Genomic DNA, 25,255 nt, shown 5'->3' with positions numbered 1-25,255 from the left:
CGGTACCAAGGCTCTTGCACCCGAAGATGGAGAGCTCTGCCTGGGAGGCGAGGCACAGAGTTAAACTCCATATTATTAACCTCAATTGATTATTAGTAACTAATGAGTCTGTGTTGTTTCCTCATCCGGTCACCGAAGCGTTTCTTTCACGACTCAAAGGCACCCTCTTGAACTAAGTCCCCGGCAAGCTTAGTAATTTCAATGAGTGTCTGCGGAGTCTTCTCAGGCCTATGTTTCCCCCGTCGCTCTGTGGCGGAGTGCATGCGTCACCAACTGGCAACAAGTCAATCGTATATTGCGTCATCACAAGTTATGAAGGCAGATTTGAAGAGGCCAGGCGAGAAGTCATCGTCATCAGGGTGCCCACAAGTGTATAACCGACCAACAGTGGTTATCGGCAAAATGTTTCTTTCGCTAGACTTTCCCGAAAAAAGAGTCGTGAGAAAGTCAGACCTCAAGCGAACCAGCGTGTAACTTTCTCTTTCTCGTCACTAGATTCACCATCAGAGATAAAATTTGGCAGACTACTTTCCAGCCCCTCCTCGGCACCCCGATTACAGTGTGTGTGACGCTGCGGCGTCTTTTTGTGTTCGTGCTTGCTGCCTGGTGATTCGCGGAACACCTCATCAGAAACCGCAGTTAGAGGTGAGGGTAATCTTCGCTGGGTTACAGCTGTCCTTGTATATCTCTTGTACGTGTCCGCCATATTTGTGAAAGGTGATGCCTCTCCAGTTTGCGGGTCTCTACTATTGCCGTGCGTGTAAGCCTCTGAGGTAGTACGCGTGTGATGGTGTCGCAACGATCTTCGGGGGGCGTCTTCCCCCTCGCTTGCTTGCATCTGCGATGGGGGTGTGGTCACGGTGACAGCACAGTTTGACGCCACACCTTGCCTCCCATGATCCAAGTGTGTGCCTCTCTCAATTAAACAATGCTGATCTGTCGTTTCGTTGTGTGTCTGGATGCCAATTTCGCATTCGTGAAAACTATTTCGTCTCTGGGTGTCTCCCGAGACTCTCAACTCTGCGGTACTGCGCTTCTGTCCGTCACGGATGAAGCTTCGACGAATTTTTGGTCGGTTGCTGCGCTCGCGTACTTCGCCTTCTCCGTCGGCAAGACGAGCAGGTCTGCTTGGACCAAGGCGTCTTTCAAGAATGTTCTCACCCGGAGTAGCGGAAAGCAAGCCGTCACCTGCCCTCATGGAGCTCACGCTGAGGCGTTCCTTAGAGCTTGGTTGCTTTGTGCTCTCTCCCTCAGGCACAAGCAAGCAGGATTCAAAGAGGACGCGAGGTGCCAAGTCAAGGTCGTTTCCTGGCCGCAAGCTTCCTCGACGACTATTCGAGCTCGAGCCAGAAGCGCTTCCTCGAGCTGATGTTGGTTCAGTCAAACTCATTCTAGCTTGATTAATCCCCCCAGTCATCGGGGTTGGCTCTTCAGACGCACACAAAGTTTCATAGCTTTCGCCAGACGATATCGTCACTAACCTTGAGCTTCCCGTTGTAGAGTCTGTTTGCGAACCCGGTTGACTGCGGCGCTTTCCAGAAGTACTCTGGCGATGGTCAAGCAGACTGCCTCGGAGTACGTTTCGTCCGCTTGGGCGGTGAAGCCGGGCTGTCTGAGCCTCAACAAGGAAAGATACAACCCGAGCCGCACACCACTCTGGGTTCGCGAGCTCTCCGTTGATGACCATATGGCGTTTACGGAACCAATTCTGGATTGTTTCCGCGGCCAGGTAGTGCCGAAGATCATATTCAGCGGTAGTATGGGCAACTTCCGGGAATTTTCCTATCCAGCTGGTAATAAGGTGTGGGTTCAGCTCCACCTGGCCATCCTGCATATCCATCACCCCGTGGCTCATGGCGTGGAACTCGCACGCTCTTTTTGCACTGTTGAGCACGGCATCACGTAGATGAACACGGGAGCCCTCATGTATCGGGAGTCCATATTTCGCAATGTACGCGAGAATCGTTTTCCTTTTTTCTCCAGGATGATAGCGGTGCTTGATTCCAATGGGGTGGTCAATTGTACTCAACAACTCAACCATGTCGTCAAGACTTTTGTAGTTGTTACCAGGCTCGTTCTTTGGATTCCACCTCTCGATTAAGATGCGGTGCTGGTGCGAGATCTTCCACAGATTCTCGTCTTTCACCGTGTCCATGTACTCATCCAGAACGGCAGCGGTGAAGAGATCCATGAGTATAAAGAAGACAAGGATAATGAAGCAGATGAAGAAGAAAATGACCAAGTAGGCAAGAAAGTTTTGGCCCGTGGTGGTGTAGTACATCCGCAGTTGTTGAAGAATCATGTGCCAGTCCTCGCCCGTACAGCTGCCTACCAGGGCCATCATAGCTCTTGTTAACGCTTTGAAGTTGACATGCCGGTTAAAGTACTTCTCGACCGGGGCATCATTGAAAAGCACGACCCCCCACATCGCGAAGAAAAAAATAGAAAGACAGAGCAGGGTTAAGACGTTCAGAAAACTCTTCATCACGCGGCAGATAGTCGTAAACAGCGTTTGGAAGAACGGCATCTGACGGTAGAGAAAGCGAGCCACCCGGAAAAGACGGAAACTCAGAAGCCAAAAAGTCAATGACTCCAGAGGCAGGCGCCACAAAGTCCACCACACAACGTCGACGACAAATATTCCAATGAGCAAGCAGCAGACGATGGCATCCATGATGTCTAAAGTGTCACGAAAGAAGAGTTGGCCGCGTACAAAGATCTTTACACCAATCTCGAAGAAAAAAAAGAGTGACATACCGACCAAGGCGATGTGGAGATACACTCGCCTGTTCTGGTGGTACGGCCCAAGAGTCAGATCATACCAGGGACCGTACAAGAAAAGTAGAAGACAGCAAATGCACGTGTGAAGTGCGACCACAATTCTGAACCACTCGCTAGTCACAATAGCTGCAAGCTTCTTCCGGACGAAAGCGACTTTTTTACTGTCTGCATTAGTAAAATCGGGCATTGTATCACCATGCTGAAGCGGGGCATTGAAGAGAAGCTCCTGAATTTCGATCCACTTATGAACGGTAGCGCTTAGCAGACTACCTTCCATTTCCATTCGGGCCTTCTTCCGACGGGAAGCGTCAACGATAATGCCCACACACATCTTCACCGCGAAAATGGAGACAGTGGAAATGAATATAAAGAAAAGGACAGTAAGCGTCACTCGTTGCGTTGGGGAACGGTCGAGTACCTTGGCCAGTAGCAAAGGCCAGCCTTCGTTTGTTGCCAGGACGAAGACGCCTAACCACCCATCCTTGAAAGTCCGAAAGGTGTATGCGACTTCATTCGGATCCTCAGGAGGTACGTAGTCGACGCGTATGATTCGAGAGAATATTAGCGCGAAGATTATATAGACGAGAGTCAGGAAAGCAGAGAGTATGAGTAGGCTCCTTCTGCAAGCGACTAAGGAACGAACTACGAGACGCACTCCCCACATTTCTACAAGCGAGAATAAAAGAAACGATCGAAGAGACCTCAACACCTTGACCACTCGGAACAATGGGAGTTGCCAGACAAAGGTAATCGCAGAGTCTGGACCCTCAATAACAAAGAAAACCTGATTGACGATGAGTAAAATGCAAGACAAAAGTGACACAGCGAAGGCAGTGCGCGTGGCCACTGAATCCAAAGCAACACATCTTCCTCGACAGCAGCCGTAAGCGGAAATTCTCAGGAGAGCCTCAAGGAGAAACACGCACGCAAAAACCCATTCGAGCACGCCAAAGACCTTCCGTGTCTCGTAGTTGTCGGTCAGCATGCACTCGACAACGAGACAGGCAAGGGACGCGATGTCGAGTCCCGCCACGATCCAGCGGTAGGCTGTCCCATTCATCACCTGCCTGAGGAACGTGCTGACACGTCCGCCTTGAAAAAACTCCAGACCCACATCTGGAATCTCCGACGCGCTACTGCTGTCGCCCATAGACCCTGGCTTGCCTCTGCGGCGTGAACCTGAAGCACGCACTACCGTCTTTTTGCTGGCGTCAACGAGCCCCTCGTCAACGAGAATGAACCGGATGAAATCAACGATTGCGTCGGGGCGTTGTATGTCGTACGAAACGATGCGCGCATTCAGCCGCTTGAAGGGACAAGAGACAAGTCGAATGATTGTGTCACAGAAATATATCAAGGAGAGGCTGAACAGGTAGCAAACGGACTCACAAAAAGACAGGGAGCCGCCTAAGTCAGTCTCCTCGCTGGCGGCCCTGTGTTCTGCAGGCACACATGAATGAAATCAAGAATCTCCGCGGGTTTGCTCAAAAAAGCGCAACTATCCAAGGCAACATTTGAACCCCATAACAAATGCTCTATTACCACTCTACGCGACTAAATGCATAGGTGTAAATTCGCAGTTTACTTCACACGTACATGCAGACATGCGACCACCAACGTAGTCGCCCGGCGATGAACGTGCTTCTACCTGGTTCCTTATGAATTCGAGTTAATAACGAGGTACGTCAAGATGGTTGCCCATGCTGAGAGGCATATAATAAGATATTTGTACAAGCATAGAGACGCGCATGCATGTTATTATACAAACTTGCAGCTGTAAGAAGACACGTATCTACCTGCCGATCTATCTGAGACGGTTGCTTAACAAAGCTATCTCTGTCTTCCTATACACTCAACCAAGTCTGCATCACACTTGAACCGCAATTCGTTTCGTGAACAGCTGAAAATGCCATACTCAACCACGACGTCTGTGTCTACATCTACGATACGGGCCTTGTTTGGCCTCAAAACCACGGTCTGAATCCACGAGGGACGACAGTTTGAAGCTGTTATAAATGTGTTAGATTTCAGTGCCCTACGATATTGCATATATTGCACATCGGTATGGCGGTGCTTTGCAAAAACGTGTGCAAGAAATGCACCTTACGTTCCCGCCATGACGTGGACAGAATGGCTGAGAACCCCGTCTTCCGAGGTCAGATAACAGCTTGCGGGATGAATACACACGACTGACGGCAAACTGCTACTGCATCCGACAGCCACCACAGGACATGTTGGCGAAAGCAGCAAGAACTTGACGACAAATCACACTACAGTGCCGGAATTTCTCCGAGTCTCTCGGCTGGTCTACGATGCTGCCACTCCCCAATCTTGCTCTCAGGGGATCCTGAGGCTTGCGGGGTTCCGAGAAAGCACGTTACGTACTGAAGTGAAGATTGAGAAATCATCGCCAGGTGAACGCAAATCCCAGTTCCTTTTTCCATCTCTTCTTCAGAGACGGTCTGCCGAGTGTGGCGCCTTACCAGTGGCAGGAAGGCCGGACGGCGTGTCCGCGCGGTAAAAAATGCCTGCGCCATCACCTGGTCTCACGTCGTGGCCAACAGCCCAGAGCCCCCCGAAGTTGTCAGCCCTCGTGCTGCACTGTCGCTCGCTGATGCTTGAGGAAGAAAGAGAAGCCGAAGGTCTTGCGACACGGCGTTCCTTGCCGCGGCAATCGCCAGTAGCACCAAGTCTGATTCCCTGTCCTGCAACGTTTTTCCCTTCAATTGCTGAGTATGGTCCACCTTGTTTACTACGTCCCTTTTTCTGCCGCCACGGAAAGACATCAGCCAACACTCGATAAGCTCGCTGCTGGCGCTGGGTGTCTGGAATCCTTTGGCCTTGTCTGGCCTTGCCCGCTTTCCTTTTGGTGGTTCTCCTGCCTTCAGAGGAGAGCCTTTGACTACGACGTCGTAACGTTGAAGCTCTAGAGATTGATCGTGTAAGCCGGTGTATCATCCAGGCGGCACCAGTAGATGCTTTGGAGAAGCCGAGCCGCTCCTGGTTCGACCAAGATCGAGGTCGAAGAAATTCACTTAAAGCTCTCCGCGCTTTCTTTTGACCCACCATTCTAGGTGACGCCAAAGAATACATCCTTTGCAAGTTCTCTCTGTCTAACGCTGCGCGAGTCGGCATCTCGATCCCCAGTTCCCGGCAAAGTTTGATGAACTGGAAGATGTGTGAATTGAAGACCATTTTGCGCGCTGTGACATACTGACCGATGAGCACAGCACCGAAAACGTTGTAGATAAAGCAACAGAGGAACAGCACTGCGACAAAAATATACATACAGATTATGTAGATGTTCGCACTACTCTCGAAAATCACATTTGACGAAAGAGCGCTTCCAGGAATGGCTTGAGCATCCGCAATGTAGACACTATAGAACTCGCGCATCGCTACATTCCAGCTTTCCCCGGTGAGCAGACCGAAAACTAGCAGAAGGGCTTGCCAGATGGTTTTGAAATTGCTGTACTTCGTTACCTCAATCGACCACACGTCTGCGCCGTACTTTGGGTCGAAAAAGAGGGCAAAGCCAACGGTCGCGAAGACATAGACGTGGAACAACAACAACGCGTAGAAGAAGACAACGCTACGAAGTAAGTCGGCAATAACTTCTAGCAGAAGCCGCAGGGAAGTGAAGTTCCTCACTAGTTTAAATAAGCGGAAACTATGCAGGACATTCAGAACGAGGTCAACCGTCTTCACGACGTCCCTGGCGTTGTCCGCGTCGGCATCGTAGCAAGTGGCAAAGCCGCCGCACACGACGAGACTGAACAGCACCTCGATGACACCGACAACGGCAAGAACGAGATCGAATATCTTGAACCCGTCTCGGACAAACTCCCGGCAGCCGAAGGCGACAAGCTGGAGAATGGCATCGACCGTATAGCACATGACGAAGAAACAGTTTACGGATCTATAAGTGTCCATCAGCTCTACAGCGTCGGCAATAATTATAAAAAGTGCATCTGCTGCAGATATGAGGAACACTAATGTCGCGTATTGCTTGCGCGCAACGATTGTATAGACTGTCTGCCACACCGAGATCCAGCACCGCCCGAGTTTCGAGGAACAGTCATCCTCGTCCCTCAGGTCTGTCTCCCCAGTGGCGACCTCTTCACTTTGTCTCGGCACGCCATGGCGATGGACAAGGAGAAATTCCATGATTTTTGCTTCGCTTCGAAGGACTTCATTGTCTTCTGCCTTTTGCAACAGAAAACGGATCCATTCCAACCCCAAAATCTCAAACATCTGTAGATCCTCTTTCTTCGCATCGACTGCCCGTGACTTGTTCGTTTGGAGCAGGGTACTTTCCCACATGACGGCGACTACGAGGTTCATTAAAAGCAGATTCCCGAGGATCACCACAGAATGGTGAAGGATGTAAATCAGCACGCCGCGGAATGTACCATCGCCGTCGGCCAAACGGTACATCACTTCTGACCAGCCTTCGAGCGTCACACACTGAAGGAAGCTTATGAGGGCGGAAAACGCATTGTGGAACCCTGTCATTCCCCAGTCGCCCAGAGGTGTGTCGTACATTGAAGACCACCCTTTCTGCTGAAGTTTGAATATTTGCGAAGATGAACAAAGCGTCGACTCTCTAGGGAGAGTGAAGATATTTCGGCACTCCGTCCCGTCGCGGCATGGCAGATCTGGCCGACACAGGTACTCTTGGCTGAGGTCATATTCCCAGTATCCACTCTCCGCGTTACACATTAACGAAGCGTCTGCCGTATCATGTGAGAACGTCACTGACGGGGACGCCGCCTGGGAGATCTGTGTCTTTTCAGTTACTTGCGTATGGCATACGTTGAACTGAGTGTAGCCGTACGTGTGGAAGTAGACAATGAGGTAGAAGAAGACAAAGATGAAGACGAGGCCGGCCAAGGCCAGTAGATTCGCTACGCATTTTCTGAAGATGGTGAATGCGAGTTTGCACGTTTTTGTTTCAAAGAGTCGTAGAACGCGTAGCTTGCGGACCAACTCAAAGAAGAGCGCTACTTCGGATGTATACCACGAGACTTGAGGTATGTAATCTGGTGGATGGCAGCGGGCAAGATACGTGACGATGACTTCGCTTATTGCTACTGCGAGGATCGCGAAGTTGAATAGACAACAAGGTTGCCGGAAGTAACACTTTCGTCCCTTCCAAAGGCCGATGGCGACAGTTTCATAGACGAATTCGAGCAGTAGGAGAATAACTAAGATGATATCGAGTAATTCTGCAAAACGTAAGGGGATGCGCGAAGCCATTGCTTCAAGGTGCACCAGCTCATTCGTACACGCATAGGTGATGAGTAAGTACTTCAGTGTCGTACTTCCCTTCAGTAAAGTACAAATTCGGCGGAATCGGTTGTTTGGATTGAACACGTTGTAGGACTTTCTGGCGTAGTCCCTTGTACTCCCGCAGGAAAAGAAGCGTAGGATTTCTTCATACGCGTAAATGCAAATCATCTTGAAGGTTGTCCATCCGTTACAACATCGTGTTTTTGGTTTTTCTGCGATCCCCACAACATTAGGGACGGGCTGTATGCTCACCCTTCGCCCATCACCTTGATTGTTTGTTCGGTAACTGACACCCTCACAGCCCTCCACGCATTCCGGTCGGTCGAGTATGAGCTCCATATTGCGAATATCTCAAGACGATCCGTATCCCGTTTTGCCCCGGGAGAGGCAGGAAATACTGTAAGGCCAGCAGCGGTCGCTGTCTTGAATAATCCCGTAAAAAACACACTCTGACCTGCGACCTCTGCGGCTCTATGAGACGTCCTCGGAAGCAAACACCAAGGTTCTGTGTTGGGCCGATCAGAAACTCTTTTCTGTTCCATCTGGGTCCAGCTGGAATGTGATTTGGAGACCCTTACGCAGGAATTCACAGTTCCTATACTCGAAACTAGACCTCTGAAGAGTGCCGAGGTCGGGAGCTTGTTCACATTACATCTCCTGTCGTGCAGCGAACACAAAGTCAGAAATATGCTCTGTTTTAGACCGCTCCGCTCTCGGTCACCAACTGCAGTTATAGTTTTTCATCTTCGAAAGCTAGCAGATGTACACAGAAAAGCTCCGGTAGGGGCTCCAGCTGAGCCTGCAGCCTCAACAGCTCCACCAGAGGATCCTCATACTTCCATGGTATCCTGAGTCTAGGTACTTAAATCTACATTCGTGTGAGCGCAGCTATAGAATCTGTGCAAGTTCGAGGTAAATGCTCATGGTCCCATGCAGCTCGAGAATTGGGTTCACATGGGTTTAGACTGTCACGTTCATCAACTTCATATTGTCGTAATCTTAGTCACTCTACTGCAGGACACCACCATTCTGAAAATTCATTATCTATGCCTGCGAAGAGGCTTCATACCCGAAGGAAGCAAGCCCTAGACGTTCACAGACTCAAAAGCCTGACTAGTGGGCCCAAACAGGCCTACAGTTTCACACGGCCTTGCGGAAGATGTGCAAGAAATCCCTCGCAGTAGAGGCAGCCGACATATTGACGAGGCACGCCCGTCCCTGAGCGCTGATCAATAGCTTGTGTTGGCTCTTTTGTTTCGATTGTGAATCTCTCAGTTCCACGAAGCTTTAAAGGTAAATGCAAAGAAGCATCGCTGCCCGCGCAACAGCGTAAAAATCCCACAGGGGCGCTGAAGGGAAAAACGAACGCGACGTTCTTGTTTGTTTCCCAAGGCAGAGAAAAGGTGCCTGACCATTATGTGTTTGCAGAACATCTTGCCTCTCAACTCACCGGTCTGTTCTGGTTACTGACTTGTACGGATAACAGGCGTTTTGCTGAAATAGGAGGCAACGTGGTTTCAAGTGAGCGCCCAGAGAGGAACATATCAGGATTCCACAGTAACCTGTCGGAAAACATTTTTTGATGTCTCACTCTTCCATTAAAGTCTAATGTCTTGCGCGTGGTATCTTCTGTTTTGCCGGAGCATTCCGCACCGTCTGCGCGTAATGCTTGCACGAGACATTCATTAAACAGTCTCTGCAGCCGAGGCACACGTCATAGTGGGCGACACGCGTCACCATTTTTGGCAGAAGTGGCCCTCGAGTTCATGAATATATTCCAAGCTTCAGGGATGGGCATCTTGCCCTTTGAGCAAGCAAGAACGAAACCGAGAAAGATGGAGAACACTGCGCAGGATTAAGCGAATGAGGTCGATGGGTCGCAGAACAAAGTGTGCGCCCACTTTGGCGTACTCGATGGGAAAGAACAGCAAACAGGAATTTGCTATTCAACAGGATTGTGAGGAGATCAGTGCAGTTGCAAGGACCACATAGCCGCCATGAAGCTAAATGACGGAGAAATTATGAACGGCTGTTGACTGTCACTCAGAAACTGTGGTGAAAGCAATTTATCGAACGATGCCGTCTAAGTTGTCGTTGCCCCAAACCTGCCCGGCTGCCCGGAACCGCCGTACAAGGGGAACGAAGAACGTAGGTGTGACTCATCAGGCAGAAGAAGCATTCGCCGGTATGAGGACTTTGTGAATCAGGACACTACTGCGAAACACGTATCTCAGTTCGTCTATTCTTCCGTTGCACAGCTGAGTCGCTCCTTCGCCAAGTCGAGGCTTTGCACCGTTGGGCACCATGGTTTTGGGATTGTCAAGTCTTTCAACTAGATATCTAAGACTCTGGTGCCGACTTCTCGAAGTATCAGATAAACAGTTCAGCTTTCAAATTTCAAATTTAGACGCTGACAGTTACAGGAAGCAGCAATTATTAATGCTGAGGGGTGCAAGAGTTCTAAAGCGATCAAGCACTCGTGGTGCGAGCGGGTATGTCACGCCGGCGAAAGAAGCAGAGGGAGCTTCGCTCACACCGCTAGTGCCGATTCTGGAAGTATTACCACCTGTCGTTTCAACCACCAGAAAACCAGACATCTGAAAGTTAGCGTCGTGTTTACATAGGACAAGAGGAAAAGCGACGGGTGTAAGTTTGTTACCTGAGCAAAGAACCCAGGCGGCCCGCTGATGTGAAGCTTACGTGTGCATGAAATCTTTTCCGGAAACGGAGAACTAGACAGATCCTAGTTGATGTAAACCTTGTTTGGAGACGATTTAAAGTTGATGAGTGATACACTGATCGAGACAGCATATCAGCGGAACTGGGTCACTGCTTAGCAGCAACATTAGAGTCTCTCTGGCGAGCAGAGAACTACTCCGGTCGAACGGTTGCCGATTACTTAGAGTGTGGTGGCTGATCCCCTCGTTTTGCCAAGGATCGTTTCTAGATAGAGAAGGTACATAAATCTGCAGGACACGGCAGGCGTCTACGAGAGCACAGAAAAATTCTGCGAACAGTCGATGACCAGTTTGTTATTCGAAGGCACTATACAAATCGGTGTGTATGTCCGAGATACATTTGAAAATACTGTGTGCATCTGCTGTCTCTCCACGTAAACTGCGGTTTCTCTGTCAGCGAATTCCCAGCAACCTTGTTTACAAAGCAATGAAAAAGAGGCCACTTTTCATGCCATACTTCGAGAAGTGAAGCAAGGACACAAGCTCCCTTCTGGTTCTGTGGCTAGAAGATTCACGCCCGCTGAAAGCCAAAGCTGCTTGCACGACAATTTCACCTGTGCCACGTTGTGGCGTGCGACAGCCGATGTCCAGGTATGAGTAGAAGTTGCTGACACAGTTGGCTGACAGTGCATTTGTGTAAATACGCAGGTAAATGACCCGCTCCAGTGAGCAAGGAGGTAGCGCTATACCGGAAAAACATATGTGAACCACATGCATATGTGCGTCATGGACAGTTCCTGCTGTGTAATGAGCACCTCCGCGGGTAATCGTAGAAGCTCTGTGGTTTCACGGAACTCGTGTTATCTCGGCGAAATGCGGGAGCACTCTGTTCCGCAGGAAATGACGCAATCAGACTTCCTCCGAATGCGCTTTGAACGAAATTCACGGTCACCACCAGTGATTGGTCCCAGCGAACGGTCGCTAGACCTTCAGCCTGCACCGTCGCCTGCAGCTCCGCAAGAACGTACATGCTGCTGTCAACCCATCCTGACAAATCCTGGTGTGCCGTCTGCTTGTCATTCAAGCAGAACCCGGCATTCCCATGCATTGAGTTTTTCTGGTATAGAAATTTCCTCCCCGAATCGGGTGAACAGACACGCGGTACCCTCGAACAACTGATTCATCAACAAACTGTTCCTGTACGCACCAGGCACAAAGGACCATGCCCTGTTCACTAGTGAGTCGTCATCAGGTTCATGATTTACATTTTTCGGATTTTGGGAACATGGTATCGTGGGTGCAAGCACACGATTTGCGTGCTTCGCTAGTTGGCTCCTTGCCTACTTCGGTTTCAGAAAAGACAGTCTGCAGAAACCTAGGAATCCGTTTTTACAGCGTGTAACATAGAATTAGGACGTAACGTGGATTATTGTCCACTAAGCTTCGATCAAAAAGGATGCAACACGGCATCCAATCACATCAGGCTACCACCCCTTAGTGGTTTCTTCCTTTTACCGGCATCTTCCGAAGTGTCTTCTACAAAAGACCAACTATGTTTAAGATTGATACACCGTAACTCGGAAATTCCAGTAATTTGATACACAAAACCAGTCGCACGTATCGGGTAACAGAGTAGTGCACGCGTGGACGCAAAGATGAAGTTGGGCTGAAAGGTGTATTCACTGGAATACTGGCTGTTGTCATGTCCAGCATGTCAGACAGTACCCCTATTGCTGTGCGTCTCTCGCCAGAGCATGCTGTGTACTGAGAAACAATAGACTGAGAAACGGTACGTGGGCACGTCATCTATCCAGAAACAATATGTCATGTCCCCTTGATGCTATCGGTACTGCTTTAGAGAAAAACGCGCCTCTAACCGCCCGATCAACGGACTTAGCCAGCGACTCCGCGGAAAGAGTTCTACCACATCAGGAGTGTTTGACTAGCAGTTAAAACGCACTTGTATTGATTCTAAAATTGAAAGCTCGTCCTGCGCTCTGCTACAGTCCGTTTCGCCTCCGCTCTGCTACAGTCCGTTTCGCCTCCGCTCAGTGCACCTGTAGGAACGGAGACGAGAACCGCTGTCGGCGCACTTCATGATTGAGCTGACATATGGGCCGCACACGTCAGTAAATACCACCGCACGTGTTTTCAAAAATTCCTGGATAGTTCAAACAGGAATTCGATGTACTTAGGTCTGGTACCACAACTGCGAAGTTTCAACCTGCTTCCTCACCGGGTCACCGCCGCACTAGGTGATGAGTCTACCAGTAAACGAAATTGTTCATCTGCTGACCGATAACGAACGAGTCCTGGATTGTACATCGCATATAGACTTACACATTCGGGAGGTAAGGAATGTACGTCTTTGTGCGTTCGCTATTCCTTTGGCACATATGCACAACACAATGGCCTCACATCTCTCACAGAGCTCTCAGGAGGCAAGGAAGCCACCAGTAGGCGTCGGGAGAAAGCTGGGGCGCAACGAAACTGCCAGTAAATTGTTTGCATATACGTCAGACACAGCGAAGGACTCACCTATGGAAGAAATGGGAGCTGAGAACTTCTATTGAGCTGCTGCAATTCACCTCCAAACTGTTTGTGTGAAAGGGTATATCGAGGAACATCCAACCACAACTTTCCATGCACAAATACAAGACTGTCGAAGAGATGACTCAGGCCCCTGCGTCCAAGTCTAGCTCCTCCCCGATGCACTCGCTTCTCAAGGCGAACAGAGAAGATATCATACGCCAATAAGAACGGAAAACAAATCCCAAAAGTATGAACCAGCAGGAACAGGCCAGCGGTGTGCCACGCGGTTTTCAAGACGCTGTTATCAAAGCAAGTTTGATGCTCTCACCAACATTCAAGAGAGAGAACTTCCTGTTCCAAGTATGCCATAACCTCAGACACTATATCAACACAAAAGACATGAGCACAGAAGTACACAATCTGAATCACTTTTCCAAACACTGACAGCAACTTGGTCCATGAGGCAAAGCATCCCACCCTACCGCTGTCTGGTTTATTCCCACCCGCAAAGCAAACGAAAAATGCGAGAATTTGAACTTGGTAACACTTCTTTTGGGCTTCTCAGGAAGGCACTGTTCAGAAGAAACTGTGAGAAACCAGCTGTCGTTGCGATGAGTCTTGTAGCCGCTGTTTCCTCGTTCATTCCACTGAAACAGTGTCACTACATACGGCACGCGCACGGGAAGAATGTAATACACGGAATCGCATGGCTTCCTTTACAACTACGTACTGCGTTCTAACTACATTCCACACGCGCATTGTCGCCCGTCCATCACCACCCCATCAGTCCACTGTTTATACTCTCGTGACTTCCTTTTCCTCACGCTGGAAAAAGTCAAGGAAGAGCGTGTATAATTGCACCGCATACAATCCTGGTTGGAAGAAAGTCGTACATATATATATATATATAGCTGTCTTCTGTCTCATCACGGTGGGGGAGAAGGAACGACAAACACGGAAATTGAAACGGGGAACACCAAGCTAGCGACGCCTGTGTGATGCCTCTGCTCACAGTTTACCCCTGACGCCTCTCGCTCACCCGACTGGACTCCCGCTTGCTGGTTCCTCCGTCAACACAGTCTGACTGGTAACAACGCAGTGCCGTTACGGCCACCGTTCCTGAGGCGAACGCGCTCTGTCCCGGGTTTGTTGATGAAAGGCATCTATTGGACAGGTGAACGGCTCCCACCACTGTACAGTTCCGTTGTTCTGTCTACTTGGAATTCTAGCCAAAAGCACGCAGTCTACACACTCGGCGCCACCAGTTTTCGTTTCGTGTGCATTGCCATGACTGGTTGAGACAGTGTTTAAATTCGTGTCACGCACTGCGTAAACAGAGTACCAAAAGTGCTTTTGCAGTCCGAACGCGAAACTTCGACTGTAACGCTCCCTTCCGCCTCTCCCATGACGTGGCGTGCAGCACTTAGGCTGATACCATCCCGGCAACCGTTTCCGAAACGCTCGGCACCAAGGCTGCCTTCTCAACACTGTCATCGACCACAAAAGCAAGATACATGTACAAGCAAAGGTTTCCAACAGTGCAGATCGAGTGAAGGCCGACGTGGCACCACGCGCCTGGCATTGAGTGGCCCCTCGCCGCTAAGGTGCATCCTCCGAAGTAACACAACACACCCGTCAACGTGATGAGGAAGTAAACAGCTTGGAAAGTGATGTCTGTCAAGAAGAGCGCAGTCAGCCAGTGTATGGAAGCTACGATAACGACAGCTGTGACATCTATTGTCCTCCGAATGCCAAGCAGAGGACGCCACCAGTGGATGATGGAGGTGGCAAACACGACAGCTCCTAGACTCGCCAGAGCATAGCACTGGCAATAGAAGGCGACCACCGGATTGGCTACCAACGAGCACGCGGACTTCCACAGAAGCTTTGCTGCATCTTCTGTAACAAAAGGGACGGCTACGGCAGGTTCTTCATCCGTGGTGCCGAGAGACTTCACCCACTCTCTTACTGCTTCAGACACAGAGGAGGCACGGAGAATTGTCATCACACTCTCCTCCCTCTCTGTGACCACCGTTCTCTCGACGAGAGCCGACGCAGCAGCGCGAGATTCACCACGGAAGCAGGCACGCTCCAGGGGTACAGCAGGGCATGTTTCTCCATCGGAATTTTTCGCCGGAAGTACTGTGGGCGTTTCAACGGCTTTCGCAAACTTCTCTTCAGCAATGAGGTCGCTGCTGGGCTGAGAGAACGCCGGCGGAATCGGTTCGGAAAGCATATTCGTTGAAAAGGAAGAGGCAAAAGAGTCAGAGTTTCCTTGGTCCTTGCCGGCCACAGTTGCACCGATACGCATCAAAAACACGAAAATATTTGGTACGCCTACGTATCGAGCTGTCTCTCCGGTGTCACTTTCCACTCGCTTCCCCGCGGTGGGTTCAGCGGCGAAAGGCAACAGCCCCGGAAAACGGAAGAAATTGCAGGCGCTGAAACTGTCCATCGACTGTGAATTGGACCGCCTGCTGTGCGATTCTTCGCAGCAGCTCCCCTCGTCGGAGCGCTTTTCGTTGGCTCCAGACAACGCCCCCTCTACCTGTCCCTCTTCGCCAGCAGAACTGAGCATCCTTCTCTGTCCCGGAACAGAATGCAAGCAAGAAAAGGAATCCGGGTCGTTTGCGGAAGATGTGACCCCATCTCCAGTTTCGGTTGATAGAATAGACAGCCAACCTCGTATGTCAGCTGCGTTCCCCGTCCTCCTGCGAGCCAGCGAGAAAAACGAACGGCTTCCCAAGCCTTCGGGTTCACAGGATTCCTTTGAGCACCGGCGCGGGGTGAGATCCATCCATTTCTGCAGCCTCTTGACAGTTCCCAGGCCAATACCTGTCGTGAACTCTCCAAGCCCGTCCATCGTGTTGCTATTTCCACTTGGACTGTCACAAGAGAAAAATCACGGAATGAGGGCAAGCAAGAGCAGTCTCTGAACGTGCACCGGAAAACACGAAAAAGAAATGTACGCAAGGTCTTGCCTGTCTTATCTTGAAAGCCAACGGGATGTGAGAAAAACGACGAAAAGGTCGCGGGTTACGCCTCTTCTCCCCTCCTGTTTTTGCGACGGCACTTTAAAAAACTCTTGGAATAACAATACAGAAGCGGCACTGCAGTCAGCCAGAGTGGCACCTGGTAACCGTGGATAACGTGGGACAAAACAAATGGAACGGAGAAGCCGAGGAAGCAAACCGTTCAGGAGGTGCCTGCGTCGAATTCCTGTGGCAAAAAAGAACCCTTCTTTGCTAGCGAACGAAGACACATTCGAGACGCACGGGGTTTGGACTGGGTGTTCCAAAACGTGAGACCTTGTTTTTGGCTAAGAACGTGTGCCCGCCCTTCGGGTGCTGGACAGTAGGAAAACCTTATCGCCTCTTGGATCCGAAGAGGGACCAGAGGTCGCTTTGTTCGTCCAAGACTCTAAAAAAATAATGCGGAAATTCTGCGGTCGACTGTCGTCTGATACATGACAGCGAGCTTAGGCTTCTCTGAGTACCCTAACTCACCCTGAACGCAGTCAGCAGAAAGCAGAGAGGTGAAGCCCTGAACTAAATTCTGACCCCCCGTCTCATCATGCGTGTCTCGCCCTAATACACCTTCATGAATGTCTGCTCCTCTTAAAAGCTGTGAATGCAACAACCCGGAAAAAAGAGTGGCTTTTTCATGCAATTATTTTCAGAGAACTTCAACAGAAGCATGTGCGCGGGATCGGTGAACTCCAAGCAGCAGCAACTGCAGCTGGGTTCCCTAGTGACCGTGCAGTTGCCTTCGAACGTGTGCTTCAATTACAAAACGAAAAAGACACAAAGGCGAGCGGCCTAGCGGTCTCAAACAGGACACATACTTGTCCATTTCTCTGGTGCGGGCTCGAACAAGTTTTTGTAGAACATTCATCTGAAGCAGGGCCGCCGAACCCCCGGCGGAACTGGTAAGTTGCAATGGCTCCACTAGCGCTCGGGGGGTCCTACTGTGTAGAACGTCAAGTAGCGTCCTCAAAATCACAGGAACGAGGAGCTTTAAAAGGAACAGAATGGAGATGTCTGGGGAAAGAGTAAAAGTAGGTATGGGGTTTCCTAAGTCAGCGGTGTTGTCGCCGAGAGTGAAGAACGCAGCAGCTTACAGAAAAAAGCGTCAACGGAGTCTGATCTGTGTAGGCATGGTGGCCCCCAGTAACGGCCTGGCTCCGTCCGTTAGGCAACAAAAACTCTCTCGAGCAGAGTCTCTAGTTGTAAACCAACAGTTTGAAAGGCGTGTTCGAGGACCGTATCTACGAAGGTTTCACCTCGAGAGCTGACGATTTTAAGGTGAAAGTCCATCTACAGCAACGCCGTATTCACAGTCAGCAGCAGAGGGGCGAAGGTCAATATCGAGTCACACACGGCGAGATCAGGGTTCCGCAGCCTAAGCTGCAAGCGATGTAGCAGACCGATATTTGTGACGACTCTCCAACAAAGGAGCTGAGAAAAGGGAGACGAGTGAGCGTCCCGGAAGCGACGTCGTCTTTGAGAAATCCATCGCATGAGCCTATTTGATTTCTCCTTTGGATACGAAACAAGCTGGGACCGTGGCCTGGCGGCGGCGAATTGGGCTGCCTGCAAGTGGCCGCTCTACGGAATAGGAGCATACACGCGTGCCATCCACTTCTCCGTGTGCAACATGCATCTCATGTCACTTGGCGTCCGGCTTCGTTGGAGTGGTCAAGGCAAGCCGTTTAGCCCATTCACCTGCTGTAAGTACGTGCTGGAGGAAGCTCTCCGGTAAAATTGTGTACAGAGACAACGACGAGCAGACTCTAGCTGCCAGGCATGGCAACCAACCGCTTGAAGGCATTTTCTAGGAGCGTTCACTTGACTATCTGAGGTAGGTTCAGACAGAATATGATCCAACTGATCTCAGGTCAGCTGCACTGCAGAGGGCTTTTTGATGTGAGGTGACGGCAGGCGATGTTGCACGAGACTATCCGAGTGTTTGAGCGCAAGTGAAATTCTCCGCCAATGACTTGTGCGAAGATTCATTCGTTCTTGATTGTTGTACTTGCCGTGAGCGAGTCGCGGTCCTCCCATCGGCGGGAGTCGCATTTGTGTATGGTGGTCATCAGCGAAAGTGGCTTGGAAACGGCTGCCCTGCAGCAGCAACGGGACAAACGACGCAGTAGTTGTCCAGGATCGAATCAGCCGCCCAGTCAACTGCGTTATTGCTATCGACAGTCTAGTCGCGCGTGAGCCCTCGTTTTCAGTCCGCGTCCCTGAAGAGCATAGCTTCCGAGAATGTTTTTTCACTGTTTTGTGAAGCAATAGTATTTACACTGGATTCTTTGGATCACACATCTTCTCTCACGGATTATACCTCAGGGGGGCATACCGGTCGGTTGTGGCTAACCTAGTAAAACCCCGATACCTGTGTATTTGTGAAGGGTTTCGGCTATTGCGACGACTCGTGCTGCCCATACAGGCAGAAACTCTTTGTTCGTCGCTTTTCTATAAGGCCAAGTAACAAGAAGTGACAGGACGCAGTTGATAAGATCAGCTAAGATGGTGGAATAGTGCCCTGCTTGATGTGAATCCGAAATCCGTTTGTGTGTTGCCCATCCGCTCCCCTAGCTGTGCGGCACCTCCAGTTTCCGCTTCCACGCGCATGCTTTTTTTGAGCTTGACTTCCTTCCTTTCGCTCCTGCTCTGTGTGTCGTCCTCCTGTATTAGGAAGGATGGCCTGCTGCGATTCTGCGGCGCCAAGAATGATATATTTTCCGTCTGTTTTCCAAGAGCGTCGCGCAGTTCCTGTTGCTCCGCACCTCGAGTACGTACAGAGCGTGTTCGGGTCCCTTATCCCCAACATGCCTGACACGCTTGTGCAGTAGTTTTGTTTGGCAGCGTGCGGCGTCGCCCGAAGGAAATGTGAAACTTTAAATTACGTGAACTACTGCGGGCCTTTAGTGCTATGTTTTTATTTCGCAGTCTTTGCTGCTCATAAACGTCTATGGCTAGTCTTGTGCCACCCACTTTGTCTTCGCCGCTGGACATTCCAGCTGTCCGTGAAGCGGGTGCGCCATGGTTTTTGGAGCGCCCCACATTTCTTTCTGAGTCAAAAGAGATACTTTGTGGCACTGGACAAGGAACGTGATCGTCCAGGTGCATCGAGTGGTGATATTTGGTTGGGTAGCGATAGTTGAGAGACTTTGCTGGGTGGGCTGGCGTCGGACACAGTGCGGAGTCATCGAGAAGCTGGCGAATGCAAACGAACTCGGGACTTGTTTCTTCTGTAGGCTGAACTCAAAGAGAATACCTCGCACGAGAAAAAACACAGGAAGGTTTCCTACAGACGAATGGCGTGGTTGTCAATCCTTCTCGGCTAGGCTGCAGCGCCTCTACCACAGCCGCCACCTGATGCTCGGAGAGGTCTAACGCATTCACATAGTCAACTTTTTTCTTAACTTCACACGGCACGAGCTGCAGCCTATTTTCGACGTTCACCTGGGTAGTTCGTTGCTCCCTCTGATGGCCACCCTTTCGTGTAGAAACTTCAGCGTGAACTGGCAGCCGTCCTACATTCTGGAGCGAAGCGGGCTTGAGGAGATGCCGTGTGGAGCCGTGTCGTGAGAGCGTGAGTTCGGCGCGGTTTGCATACAGAACTTGTTTTTCGCGCTCTCCCGTTCTTCATTGTCTGCCGTCCAATGTGTCTGTACCCCTGGAAGGCTCGTGCCTCGTTCGGTGCAGCAGCGGGTCTGGCATTCCTCAGACGCATGGATCGAAGAAACTGTTCGCCTTCACCATTGAAACCGAGATACGCACCGCGCTTCACGGGAGAGAGACGCTTGCTGCATAGCTCTCTCTCCCTCCCATTCTTCTCACTTCGCTCGTGGAGGCTCTGCTGGCGAGGTCCGTAAAACGCTGAGAGAGCGCGGTCCTCTACTTCGTCTCTTTTCTGCGCGTCTCCCTGCTCGTGCGTAGAAGGGGCAGCTGGGAGTTCTCGCGTGGCGCATTCCCGTTGCTGTCTTCCAAAATGCGCGTCCGCTTCAGCGTTACTGCATTCGTGCCGCCCAACGCTCAGCTGGGCGTGGTCGGCTCTGCGCCGTTCCTCGGCGAGTGGAAGCTGGAGCACTGCGTCCCGTTGATGCCGTACTCGGCGCCCCATCCGCAGGGCCTTGAGCCGAGCCTCTGGTTTCGCGACATCGATCTGGATCCCGCGTCTTGTCCGAACGACACGAACGACGTCCACAGCACGGCAGCTGTGTCTGCCTCCTGCAGCGCCGACCGCCGACGGTGCGATCTGAGCAGGCAAAGTCCGCACTGCTTCCCATCTGCACGCTCTGCGTCGCCTTACATGGTTGAGGTCTCCCGGGGAGACTGTCCTTTCGCCGTCGAGCTGATGTCGACGTCGCAGCACGTTCTCAGCGAATTCTCGAAGCACAACTCGCCGGTATACTCCGCGGGCGAACAGCGGTTCCGGCGCTCTCTCCCCTCCTCCGCTTCCTTCTCCTCGTGTACCTCGTCGGGTTCCGCAGTCGCCGCCACCAAGTGCGTATGGGACGCCGCAGCCTACAGAGTGGCCACTCGAGCCCCGGAGGTGCAAGCCGTGCTGGAGAGCCACCCGCTGCGGCACTGCGCGTTCGAGTACAAGTTCGTTCTTTGGTATCCGCCGAACGGCGAAATTGCGGTGCCGTACGTCCCCACAACTGCCGGCGAAGAAGTCCCGATAACCTACGCGGGAGACAGCGAGGTGCTGAACGAGGAAAGCGAGGGCGGGGCGCGCAGGCGCTCCTGGAGAAAGTGGCTTTTCCCGCCTTCCCCCTCGAGATGCCCCGCGCCGCCCGGACCCTCCGAGTCGATCGTCTGGGAAGGTTTCGGGCCTGACAGCAACCGGAAGTTCTGCTTTGACCCGTTCGACGTCGTCGTCGATGTGAACGAACTCGGGGATCTCGAGTGCCTGTACATCTGCCGCATTGCGCACTTCCGGGATCCAAGAGGTAACACGGAGAACAGGTCGTAGGGGGGGGGGCAGTAGAGAGGCGCGAAACGGTTGAGGGAGAGCAGGGCGTACCGGCAACCGGAAGACGCGCAGAAGTGAGCAGAAGAGGGACACAGAAAAGGGAAAGAAACTGAGAAAACCGGTGGGAGAGACACAGAAGAGAAGGAGCGAGTCGACATTTTGCAAGGGCGATTGAGACAGCAGGCGAGAGGAACCAAGGGAGAGAGACGAACCGGGGGTGAGGGAAGAATACAGCCTTCAAGGAGTTGAGGGAAGTACGCGGATGGCTGAGATCGAAACAGATTCGTAGGACAAAGATGAAGGACGTCAGAGAGACAGCAGAGGGAGGCAGAAAGGAGCGGATCTGTACAGGCCGCTGACGGTGTCTCTTGCAGGCTGAGAAGCCAATCAGGGAGGAAAGAGATAGGAAGCATGCGTTTTCTTTTCTGGGGTTTCTCTCTGTTTCTTCAGCGGGAGGAGTCGGTGAGTACGACCTGACGACTCGCTTCTACAACTCAGTGAAGAGCGAATGCCGCATGCACTATTCGACAATCTTCCCCAGATTCTTCGTCGGTTCTTGTCCTCGGCAGCTAAAGCACATACGCCACCTCAAAGAAGAGCTGAAGGTGACTTGCGTGGTCAACCTGCAAACGGAGCAAGATCTGTGGTACGGACAGGCCCACCCTGTGCTGTGTGTCGCCTTCGCGACTCTCCTTCGGTTCTCTGTTTCCTCCTCTTCCTCGGTGGTCTTCTTTCCCGTGTCCTTGATCCGCGCCGCTCTTCATGCACCTCTGCCCTGTCGCGTTCGCACTGTTTCTCTTTGTAAGCTCCGCATCTCCCCTCTCCTCGTCTCTCCTGCTCCAGCTCGAGACGTCGGTGTCGCCTCTTTCGTGATTTTCGTCGCTCGTTTCAGTGGTCACTCGGTGCCCCTTCCAGTCTCTCTTCTCTGTCTCTGGCGACCTTTCTTTCCGTCTAACGCCTTTTGCCTCTCACCTGTCTGTGGCGTTTTTTGCAGCAACAATTACCCAGATCCGATCGCTAGTTCTCGGTCAGCTGAAGCCGTAAGCCAGCTGTATGACGGCTCTGGTCTCCGATATGTGTGGCTGCCGACGGCGGACATGTGCGATTCTGCGAGGAAAATTGCAGTCGCCAATGCTGCCTTTCTCCTTCTCGGTCTTTTCCAGGTACGGCGACGTAACTCCGTCCGTGAAAATCAAGAGCTTTGGCTGTGTTCAGGCAATGTGGTGAGTTCACGCAGCTGACAGGTTCCGGTGCAGTCTTTCGAATTCGATGCGTGCTTGTCCAGTGGTCCTGACAACTGTCTGGTTCCAGTGGTTCTCCCCGTCTTGTTAGCTTCAGATGAGTACTTCTTTGTCTATAATCTACGTCGGTGGTCGTCTTGAAGTACTCGTGCATCATTTTGGGTTAGATCGCAGCGTACCAGCCCGAAGCGAAGTAAAAGTGGGGAACGAGGGCATCGTTCCAGTGCAGATGAAATGTCATTCACTCGCGACGTCCCAGGGAACGTGCCTGTCGCCGTTCCCTCGTTTCGAGCTCTCGTCTTCTTGTATCTCCTGTTGCCCTCAGAGTTGTGCGTACATACACAGTCTCGTCTCTGCTCTTTGTTGGGTCCAACCCCCTCGTCGTTGATGCAGAGAAGCCCTCGTCGTCTCCGGAGTCTGTGGTCTCTTTCATGTTTGCTCTCAAAAACATGCATTCACCGTTTTTCTTTTACTTGCCTTCTCTCCGCCCCTCTCTCATTCCTTTATTTTCTGTCTCTCTAATTTCTTCTCTCAGCTTCTTTCTCCTCCCTTCTGCAAGACGCGTTTGTCCACTGGCTGTGATGAGCTTGCCTTTTTGCGCTTTTCGCAGAGTGGTCACTCGGTGTACATGCACTGCAATGCGGGCGTCGGACGCAGCGTGGCCGCAGCGTGCGCCTTCCTCTGTTTCGCCGTCGGCCTGGATTTGCGGAAAGTAAATTTTCTGATTTGTGCGCGGCGGCCGGTCGCCTACTGGGACGAGAAGGCCATGAAATACGGCATCGGCGACTACCAAGCAAAGTTCGGGCACTGTCGGGTTGTCGGAGAGGAGGCGGAGGAGAGGCAGCATGCTTAGCGTGTGAACAGCAGCGGAAAAAGTCAAGAGGAAAGAGGGCGTGTCAGACGAGAGGGGGCGATACGGAACCCGTGAGAGAGAAAAGAAAATGGGGGAAAGAGCGAAGTTGAAAAGGCAAAGAATTAGACGGAAGTGACCTACAGAGGCCAAAAGCACATGGGGAGAAGGAAAGATCGAAGAAAATGGAGACAACAGAGACGAAGCATGAAGAAGGGAAGAGGGTCTGTCCAATGCGTCGAGCCCTCTGGATCAGAATCCGGATTTGCGATGCCACTTTATCCGCATTTCTTTCAGTCACGAATGGCCAGCTGTCTTTTCAGAGAGGATTCAATTTTCCTTTTTCAGTGGATTCCCGGGATAGGTTCGGAGTCTACTTCACAGCGGCTGTTTGCGCAGTGACCAGCTGGCCTCGAGAAGGCATCATGCCGTCGTCTTTTCACTCTCGCGATAGGTGCTTCTGTTCAAAGGTGGCGAAGCCCAATGTGTCAAAGATGTACACGCTGGAGAGTGGAAGCGCCGGCCGTCGTTGGGGGTGCGCTAGAGTTTCAGTGCGTGAATGTGTGTTTTTCTGTACCTTCTGATGTGAGCGTGGTACATGACTCCGAAAGCGGCACTGGCGCATCCTTACTTCCTTGCCTTCAATTTGCGTTTGAAGAGACAGGAGGTGGCGCGCATATTTATCTGTCGGCGCGCATGGAATATGAAGTATACGGATCGGATTCTTGGTGGCCTGGCACCTGCTTAGTAACTGGATGAACGCTTTGTACGTTCATCTTGTTCAATAATAAAAGAGTGATGAGCCAACGTGGAGGTATTTCCATGTCAAAGTTTACGTGTATCTTGCACAGATCTGTTTTTTAGGAGTCCTCTCAACCTCGCATGCGCGGGCGTCTCGATAGCGCCCTGCGAATCGAGTAGCGAATTCTGTATGCTCACGCGTTACGCACGTTTGGTACGACTGGCACTGCCGTCTCGCGAACGAAATGAAAGGGGCATCGGGGTGGGTACATTCGTCCGTTGTTTTCCGCCTCTATTTAACCTGTTTTCTCAAGAGATGCGTGTTCTGTTCGCTTTATAACGTTGTCGAGATGCGGTTGACACCGTCGTCTCAACTGTTCGCCGCTCGGCCTCCGAAGCAGGGGGCGCAGGAACCAGCAAGAAAATGAAAACCCCCGCGCTTTCTGGCGCACAAAGAGTGCGCTTGGAAACCGTACCAATTTTGTGCCTGGGTGTGTGTAAAGCGTAGTAACACACACACTCCAAAAAACCGTCGTGTCCCCACGAAACCTAGCGGAGCAGGTGGCTATTTCAGGGATGGTTTTTCCTCATCGTCACGTGTTGGTGGTTTCCCAACTCTGCATGTTCACCCAAACGCATAGAGCCCTCTGTCCTCCTCCAGGTTAGGAGACCACACAGTTCCTTTAAAAATACGAATGTACGAAAGAACTCAATAGAAAGAGCGGTACTCCTATTGCCAAGAACACATTGGAAGAATCTCCTGAGAGCTTCAAAGAGCCTTGACGTTGAAATCTGCAATACCTAGCCTGGTACATCCAATAAGGGGAGGCTTCTGCTGGCCATGAAGCTACCCGAGTGAGCTGAGCCAGCTCCCTAGTCGTTTTCGTGCAGAATTTGACGAGAACTTGAAAAGTGTAGCTCTCGCGCTGTCACTGGCACACTTCATTGTCGAGACCAGAGTTACCGCCCAGGAAAGGGACAATAAAACTAACTCTGCGCCGTTGCCTACAGAAGCCAAACACGTACCGAACAACACAAAATTGCGCACGGGTTGACCAAGAGAAGGTTAAACGCTGCGAAGGACACAAAAACTCACTTCGGGTGACTTCCTGATCTCAAAAGTTCGGTGCAACGCGTGTCTGCTGTATTAAAAA

The 25,255-nt window shown here is 51.4% G+C and overlaps 3 protein-coding genes across 3 annotated transcripts; 1 reads left to right on the top strand and 2 right to left on the bottom strand.

Annotated features, from left to right (window-relative positions):
• Nucleotides 1-108: 108 nt before the first annotated feature.
• On the bottom strand, nucleotides 109-8,377 carry TGME49_205265 (transporter, cation channel family protein). Its single transcript, XM_018779325.1, has 2 exons — nucleotides 5,265-8,377; nucleotides 109-4,221 (listed from the first exon to the last, which is right to left on the bottom strand). The coding sequence occupies exons 1-2, from the start codon at nucleotides 8,239-8,241 to the stop codon at nucleotides 455-457; spliced, it is 6,744 nt and encodes a 2,247-aa protein (XP_018637283.1). The 5' UTR covers nucleotides 8,242-8,377; the 3' UTR covers nucleotides 109-454.
• Nucleotides 8,378-12,485: 4,108 nt separating this feature from the next.
• On the bottom strand, nucleotides 12,486-16,744 carry TGME49_205280 (hypothetical protein). The gene is made up of 2 exons (XM_002367719.1): nucleotides 12,794-16,744; nucleotides 12,486-12,767 (listed from the first exon to the last, which is right to left on the bottom strand). Exon 1 carries the CDS (start codon nucleotides 16,144-16,146, stop codon nucleotides 14,707-14,709), a length of 1,440 nt encoding a protein of 479 aa, XP_002367760.1. The 5' UTR covers nucleotides 16,147-16,744; the 3' UTR covers nucleotides 12,486-12,767; nucleotides 12,794-14,706.
• A 74-nt stretch (nucleotides 16,745-16,818) lies between these two features.
• Nucleotides 16,819-24,679, top strand: TGME49_205290 (serine/threonine specific protein phosphatase). The gene is made up of 5 exons (XM_018779326.1): nucleotides 16,819-17,211; nucleotides 18,057-21,246; nucleotides 21,720-21,915; nucleotides 22,264-22,432; nucleotides 23,121-24,679. Exons 2-5 carry the CDS (start codon nucleotides 20,283-20,285, stop codon nucleotides 23,361-23,363), a joined length of 1,572 nt encoding a protein of 523 aa, XP_018637282.1. The 5' UTR covers nucleotides 16,819-17,211; nucleotides 18,057-20,282; the 3' UTR covers nucleotides 23,364-24,679.
• Nucleotides 24,680-25,255: the final 576 nt, after the last annotated feature.

Source organism: Toxoplasma gondii, chromosome VIIa (assembly GCF_000006565.2).
Source record: "Toxoplasma gondii ME49 chromosome VIIa, whole genome shotgun sequence".
Taxonomy (NCBI): Eukaryota; Apicomplexa; class Conoidasida; order Eucoccidiorida; family Sarcocystidae; genus Toxoplasma; species Toxoplasma gondii.
This window is presented reverse-complemented; position numbering and strand designations above follow the sequence as displayed.

Coding starts and splice junctions, on each gene's coding strand:
- TGME49_205265 (XM_018779325.1), bottom strand. CDS start 8,241: ATGATTTGCATTTACGCGTATGAAGAAATCCTACGCTTCTTTTCCTGC. Junction 4,222..5,264: donor GTCCGGCCTTCCTGCCACTG/GTAAGGCGCCAC, acceptor GTGTGCCTGCAG/AACACAGGGCCGCCAGCGAG.
- TGME49_205280 (XM_002367719.1), bottom strand. CDS start 16,146: ATGGACGGGCTTGGAGAGTTCACGACAGGTATTGGCCTGGGAACTGTC.
- TGME49_205290 (XM_018779326.1), top strand. CDS start 20,283: ATGCGCGTCCGCTTCAGCGTTACTGCATTCGTGCCGCCCAACGCTCAG. Junction 21,916..22,263: donor CAAACGGAGCAAGATCTGTG/GTACGGACAGGC, acceptor CGTTTTTTGCAG/CAACAATTACCCAGATCCGA. Junction 22,433..23,120: donor TCCTTCTCGGTCTTTTCCAG/GTACGGCGACGT, acceptor CGCTTTTCGCAG/AGTGGTCACTCGGTGTACAT.